Here is a 7,633-nt window from a genome sequence, read left to right on the forward strand (position 1 = left end):
CTCTGACCACTGTAAACCCGTGCTTTTGTAAGCTGACAGCAATAACTTAATGGTGGGATGCTGACAACACAGTTGTTTTTCCAAGTAGAAGGCATATCCTTGAGGTAAATTTCACACAGGGACCATACAGTAAGCAATTTCTCCACAGGAGGCTCTGGCCCAAGTCCACGTGAAGTCAAAGGCTGAGCCGTTACGCTCCCTTTCAAGCTAATGAGTCTGCATGATTTTCTGCTGTTTGTGAACTAACGTTTGAGTGGCGGAACATGCACAGCCCTTTAACGTTTAAGTAAGGGCCCAGGGGTAACTGCCACCCACATGCAGCCTCTCACACACCGCCCCGCTGTGTTCTTCTACCAGGATAACTAATATAGACCAGGCGGCCCTGGCACTTGCACTCAGCATGAGCCGTCAGCACTTGTCCTGTAGAAGCAGTGAGGAGCTGTCATTTAACATCACTTAGCGAGTGCAGGGTGAGCAGAAAGGCCACACATACTTGAAATCTTCTGCGTGAAGGTGAAGTTCTGCACATGCCCTTCCACAGCATTCTCCAAATGGTGCTTCTCTTCCTGGAGAGCCATACCGATCAAATGCAGCACCTCAAGCAAACATTCTCAGGGTTAGAAAATAAAAAGAGAAAACCCAAAATACAAGTACATATTTACGAGAATAAAAATAATTATCGAACAATGACAAATCAGAGAGTAAACATGATCAAAGCAAATTCTGACTATTGATCCAGTCAGAGAGGTCAGGCTGGCGTCTCAACAGAGAACTCCTGGCAAAGAAAACCAACATTTCCCAAACAGCTAGACAGAGAATGGGAATCCTTAGATTCTTTATGGCTACTGCTGTGACAAACAATGTAAAATATATATATATATATATATATATATATATATATATTTTCTAGCTCTGTATCATACCTATACTATAGCTTTGGAAAAAAATCCTACCTAGCTGATTAAATTCAAGACTTGTGGTATCTAACACACTTACCCATCCTGTTAATATCTAGTTTCCAACTTCAGGGACTCAATTTTCATTTCTGTTTTTTTTTTTTTTTTTTTAATTAATTAATTAATTTTATTTTTTATTTTTCGAGACAGGGTTTCTCTGTGCAGCCCTGGCTGTCCTGGAACTCACTCTGTAGTTCTGGCATCGAACTCAGAAATCCACCTGCCTCTGCCTCCCAAGTGCTGGGACTAAAGGCGTGTGCCACCACACCCGGCTATTTCCAAATATTTTAATGCAATTTAATTTTATGTGTGTGATGTCCTGCAGGCCTGTATACCACATGCCTGGTGCTTGAAGAGGGTCAGCTCCCCTAAAACTGGAGTTGTAGGTGTTTCTAAGCCACCATGTGGTTGCTGGGAATTAAACCCCGGTCTTTAAGAGCAGTAAGGGATTTTAACCACCGAGCCACCCCTGCAGCCCCTCTGAGGACCAAATCTTAACCATTTGAAATACAGATACTTTTTTCTTGAATGCTGTAGTTTCTCACAAACTATCCCTTACGTGTGTCTGGGAGAACCAGAGGACACTGAGCCCACTACTCCGTGTTCTTTGTAACACAGCTCTTATCTCACTTCCAAGGTTTGAAGGATGGGGCGAGCTGCTCTAGCTTTCCCTCCACGCAGGCGGCTGGCTGCCAAGGACTTTCAAGAGCTAGACAGGCCTGCATGATAGACAGGCTGCTCACGGGATGACACTGCATTCTCACCCCATCACTGCCATGGGTATTTTTCCCCATAGCAGTGGCAGTGTCCCAGATACCGCAGCTGCCTGTGTTTACATCTTAAATACATGCTTATACAGGGAAGGGGTATGTATAACACAGGCCTTAGCCAATGAGATTCATAAGCCTGAGACAGTCTAAGTGTGGCAACTGCAGAGGGAGGCTCGCCTTCCCTTGCACTCTTGGGTTGACTGTTTTCACACTGGAGTCTTGCAGGGAACCCCTCGGAGACTATGCCATCATCTTTATCTTCCCTCTGGAGTTCTGAGGTTCTAGGTACAGGAGATACAGTGCCTGGTGTAGAGCAGCAGAATAATAGTAACCAGATAATAATAGTGCCACCAGTGGGGGAACAGGAGGTTAGATGAACCTCACCGAGATGTAGTCTCTCCACTGATGTAATGGACAAAGTGGTAGCTGCTCATGGATCTGACACTGAAGACTGACACTAAAGCTATGAAGTGAGACTGGCCCTGCACAGCCACGTTTAGTTACAGGACCCTAAGCATCCACGTGGACATGGATGAGCTAAAGCTTCTTTACATGAGGAGCATATATGAGCGCTCTTGCTTTCTGCCCGAATCCCAGACTATGCAAAGGCTGTGATCAGGAGGCTGGCCCAGGCTGGCTGGTGGGCAAGCACAAGCACACGGTACGAAGCGAGGGAGTGTCCCAGGGGCCTAGCTTTTCTCTTTATTGAGGATGACTTTTTTTTTTACCAACTACAAAAAAATCTGAACTGTGCATAGACATACCCTCTGAAGCATGGACTCTGACCAGGCAGACCCGTGATGCTCTACAGCCCACTGCAGGATCGTTCCCATGATGTACAGCATGACATCACACTGCAAGATGTTAACCAGACTCGCGAACAAAGGGCAGAACGGTGGCAAAGCCGGAGGAGGGAGTGCTGGGAACAAAGGAGATGTTCAAAGGAACCATTCCTCTCTGCCTCACAGGCCAGCCCGGCCTCCAACGTCCCTCTCTGCTACGCAGACCAGCCTGGCCTCCAACGCAGCAGCCCCTGCCTCTGCCTCCCCCGTGGGATTAAAGGTGTCAGCCTCACACCTGGCTTGTTAGGAACTTCTTTATAAAAAGATGTATGTATGTATGTATGTATGTATGTATGTATGTATGTATGAAATGTGGATCCTTTTTTTGCCTGCATGTCTGTTTGAGGGTGTGGGATCCCCTGGAACTGGAATTACAGACAGTTGTGAGCTGGGTCCTCTGAAGGAGCAGTCAGTACTCTTTTTTTTTTTTTTTTAAGTAAAGAATAGAGTTTATTTGGGGCACGGAAAGGAGAGTTGAGAAAGAATTAGAGGCAGAGGAAGAGAGGGGAGAGAGAGGGAGGAGGGGGAAGGGGAAAAGAGGGAGAAGGGGGTCAGAGAGAGAAAAGGGGCAGAGAGCCCGAGAGAGAGCCAGCCAGAACTCTTAACAGCTGAGCTGTTTCTCTAGCACCTTGTCAGGAAATTTTGATGTCACTAAAGGACATTTACTATCTTCTAGTTCCACTTTCCATTCAAATGCACAAGAACAGCTGGAAATACCCACAACCCCACCTATGTGTAAGAGCCTCTCTTATCTCCCACAATGTCTCGAGAGCTACAGAAAACCTTTGACCACAGTGTGACTTGGTACAGACTTCCTTCTCTCCCAGTGTGTACATGGTTCGTGTTTGTGTATGTGTGTGTATGTGTGTATGTGTGTGGGGGGCACATGTGTGGTTGCACACATCTGTGGAGGCCAGAGGTTGACCTTGGGTTGTCTCCCTTTATTACTTTGTGAAAAGCAATATATGGAGACCAAGGCTGGACCTCCAGATGCTTGGCTCCTCAGCTCGCCCTTTTGCTCTGGGTGTCCCTGCCTTTGTTGGCCTCCTGCTGACAGGTGGGCTGCCACACCCACCCTGTTTCTCCTTTGTTTTCTGGGGATGCAAACTCTTCACGCCTCGTCCCTAGCCCAAAGTCTGACATGCAGTGCTTAACCGGGTTACCCTTCTCTCCGGTCTGAGAGACAGTTAGGACACAGACAAGCTGGGAGGGGGGGGGGGATGGACTTCCGGGTCCTGAACACCTTCCCAGCGCACAAGCAGCACCCCTTGGAATGAAGGGAGTGGAGGGGGGCACAGAGGCCCCTGCAGGCAGACACTGGACAAGTCAGGTCAGAGCAGAGCCATTTCCAGCTGTCTGCGGAGGAAACAACCGTTTCCAACGTGCAGACGTCTTCAAACTACTGCACTTGCTCTTCCTCAGAGCAGGAGACAGGTCATACAAAAAGCTTATACTTAAATCTTCTACCTCCCCACGGAGAGTCACCATGGCCAAGAGAAAATGTTTTTTCAGTAAGATACTGATGTGGGCTTTTAGAAAGAAGATTAAAATACCTGTATCTTCTTTATTTTCTCTTTTCAACTTCCGCTGAGCTTCCTCTGCCTAATGAAAGACCAAGTAATACGGATAAGAATTACAACACATAAGGATCTATCGGTGCGAGCCTGTCTTCATTAAAGATAAAGGCCGACACAGTCCAGGCTGGCCTTGAACTGATCTTTCTGCCTAGATTCCAGGAATGGCTTGGGTAGGTTTCTACTTCTTAAATGTTTAGCCCCCCGCCCCCCACCCCATATAGCAAGATTAATTCTTTTTGCCAATTATCAGAATCCTCAAGTGTGTTCTTTAATACTTCAAGAACAGGGAAAACAGGTATAAAACGGAAACTTAACTTAGGTTTGAGTGCTATGAAGTGTACATAATAAAATAAAAATAAAAAACCTTCACGATTTTAATTTTTACACCACTTATTGAAAACATATGTTAAAATGAGATTGCAACATGTAAGTCTTTTTTTTTCCTGAGATAGGGTTTCTCTGTGTAGCCCTGGCTGTCCTGGTGTAGACCCAACAGGTATTTTTCCACTTAACCCACTGGAAGTCCCATTACTTAATACATCAGTTCTTCTAGCATCAGGTGTTTCAATTACATGAGCCCATCATAGTCTAATAGAAGGAAAACGAAACCATATAAATCAAGCCTTACTAATTACTATTATTTTAGGACTTTATTTCACTGTACTTCAAGCCTCAGAATATTTCGAAACTTCATTCTCTATCTCAGATGGAATTTATGGATCTACATTCTTTATAGCAACAGGATTTCATGGACTTCACATAATTATTGGATCGACATTTCTTATTGTATGTCTTCTACGACAATTTAAATTTCACTTTACATCCAAACATCATTTTGGATTTGAAGCTGCAGCATGATANTGACATTTTGTAGATGTAGTCTGACTTTTCCTTTACGTTTCTATCTATTGATGAGGATCTTACTCTCTTAGTATAACTGATATAACTGACTTCCAATTATTAGATTCTGAAAAATTCTCAGAAGAGAGTAATTAATTTATTTATTATCATTTTAATTAATAGCCTTCTATCACTTATTTTGGTCTTAATCGCATTCTGACTTCCTCAAATAAATCTATATTCAGAAAAAGCCAACCCATATGAATGTGGTTTTGACCCTACAACCTCCGCACGCTTACCATTTTCAATAAAATTTTTTCTAGTAGCCATTACATTTTTATTATTTGACTTGGAAATTGCTTTACTACTACCACTTCCATGGGCTATTCAAACAATCAAAACCAACACTATAACAGCTATAGGTTTTATTCTAGTTACCGTTTTATCACTAGGTTTAATATATGAGTGAGTACAAAAGGGGTTAGAATGAACGGAGTAGCTGGTAATTAGTTTAAAAAAAATTAATGATTTCGACTCATTAGATTATGATAATATCATAATTACCAATATGTCGTATGCTTTCCTCAATCTTACTCTAACTTTTACTATGTCACTCTTAGGAACTTTAATATTCCATTCTCATCTAATATCAACTCTTCTATGTCTAGAAGGTATAATACTATCTTTATTTATTATAACTTCAGTAACCTCTCTAAACTCCAGTTCAATAAACTCAATACCAGTCCCTATTGTTATTCTAGTTTTAGCCTTATTAGTAAAAGTTTCATATACATACGGAACTGACTACGTCCAAAACCTTAATCTTCTACAATGTTAAAAATTATCTTTTCATCACTTATATTACTCCCATTAACCTGATTGTCACAGCCCCAAAAAACCTGAACAAATGTAACTTCTCACAGCTTCTTAGCTTAATTAGCCTTATATTACTATGACAAACCGATGAAAGTTGTATTAACTTCTCAAACACATTCTTCTCAGATCCTCTATCTACACCTTTAATTATTTTAACAACCTGACTTCTGCCACTAATACTAATAGCTAGTCAAAATCACCTAAAAAAAGAAAAATCTATATTTCAAAAACTCTATATTTCAATGCTAGTAAGTTTACAAGTCCTACTAATTAAAACTTTTTCTTCAACTTAACTAATTATATTTTACATTTTATTTTAAACAACTTTAATCCCAACACTTATTATTATCACTCGATGAGGAAATCAAACTGAATGCCTAAACGCAGGAATTTACTTTCCATTTTATACCCTAATTGGCTCTATTCTTCTATTAATTGCCTTAATCCTAATTCAAAATTATATTGGATCATTAAATCTTATAATTTTATCTTTTTCATCAAACCCTATAAATTATTCTTGATCTAATAATTTACTATGATTAGCATGCATAATAGCATTCCTTATTAAAATACCATTATATGGAGTTCACCTATGACTCCATATAGGTGTAGACCAGGCTGGCCTCGAACTCAGAAATCCACCTGCCTCTGCCTCCCAAGTGCTGGGATTAAAGGCGTGCACCACTACATCCGGCTCCGTAAGTCTTTGAAATTACTAGAAAAACTGCATGAAGGCCAAAGTGCACATCAACCAGTACAAAGCTGAATGTGTGCCAAATGGGCCAGTCGGTCATGACATACAGTGAAGATCTGTTGTTAGGAGACAAGAGAAATGAACTGGGGATGGACTATAGCCATAGAGTGCTTGTATGACCTGTGTGAGGTCCCCGGTGTGATCCCAGCACAGAGAGATTAAAAAAGCAAATAAGGTCAGGAGTGTTTATGTGCATCCGACCATGTTCATCCACACAGACGCTGTGCTGCCACGCTAGACAGGGCTGCTGTGTTATTTGTGAAGGCTAGCTGCTCATAAGGAAACACACTTAACACCTCCCACTGCTCTGAGCGCCCCCTTACCTTGGACTGCTCTGCTCTGGAGAAATGATAAAAATACAGGTTGAACTCTTTGGCACACTCTGGCTTCAGCTCATACATGCCTCGTCCTGTGAGCCCAGGTTTCCTGGTGGGAACAGTATCATTAGCAAAGTCATGCAGACCCAGAGTCTTAGATGGTCAAGTAAGATGGGAGCTCTCACATCTACATTTTTAGGGTGTCAAGTTGAAACTGTTCTGTGGGTAGACCTGATACTACACATCCAAAAAAAAGCTCCTGCAGGAGCCATCATATATATCAGGACCTCCTCTGTGAACTAGTCCAAACTATGCAAGTGGATGCTATGGAGACACAGCCCAGGGAACACCAGTACACACGGTGTTGACTTTTCTGTTTTAACATGGAGTACACATGCTGTTACCAGTTCTGCTTTAACATGGAGTATAAGTGATGTCAACCTTTCTGTATTAGCATGTAGAACACGGTCCTATCTTTAGAATCCATAAAGACATTGCAGCTACAGTGTGGAACAAGAAAAAGCAGGATGAAAAATTACCCCAGGGCTGGAGGTGGCTTAGCAGTTAAGAGCACTTGCTGCTCTTCCAGAGGGCAGCTTCAAATGCCCTCATCAGGAGGTTCATGACTGCTAACTCTAGCTTCAAGGGTATATACACACATACACACACACACACACACACACACACACACACACACACAC

General features: G+C 42.4%; 1 protein-coding gene across 2 annotated transcripts in view; it reads right to left on the reverse strand.

The window, feature by feature from the left end:
- Ubr2 (ubiquitin protein ligase E3 component n-recognin 2) overlaps window positions 1–7,633 on the reverse strand; it is a 60,245-nt gene that overhangs the window by 27,906 nt on the left and 24,706 nt on the right. For both annotated transcript variants that reach the window (XM_029531644.1, XM_029531645.1), the window contains exons 17-20: window positions 6,939–7,041; window positions 4,122–4,170; window positions 2,491–2,645; window positions 494–596 (exon numbers count right to left, since the gene is read on the reverse strand). In XM_029531644.1, coding sequence (XP_029387504.1) covers window positions 494–596; window positions 2,491–2,645; window positions 4,122–4,170; window positions 6,939–7,041 — 410 coding nt within the window. The remainder of the gene's footprint in view (window positions 1–493; window positions 597–2,490; window positions 2,646–4,121; window positions 4,171–6,938; window positions 7,042–7,633) is intronic.

The sequence above is a fragment of the Mus pahari genome, chromosome 18, assembly GCF_900095145.1.
Source record: "Mus pahari chromosome 18, PAHARI_EIJ_v1.1, whole genome shotgun sequence".
Taxonomy (NCBI): domain Eukaryota; kingdom Metazoa; phylum Chordata; class Mammalia; order Rodentia; family Muridae; genus Mus; species Mus pahari.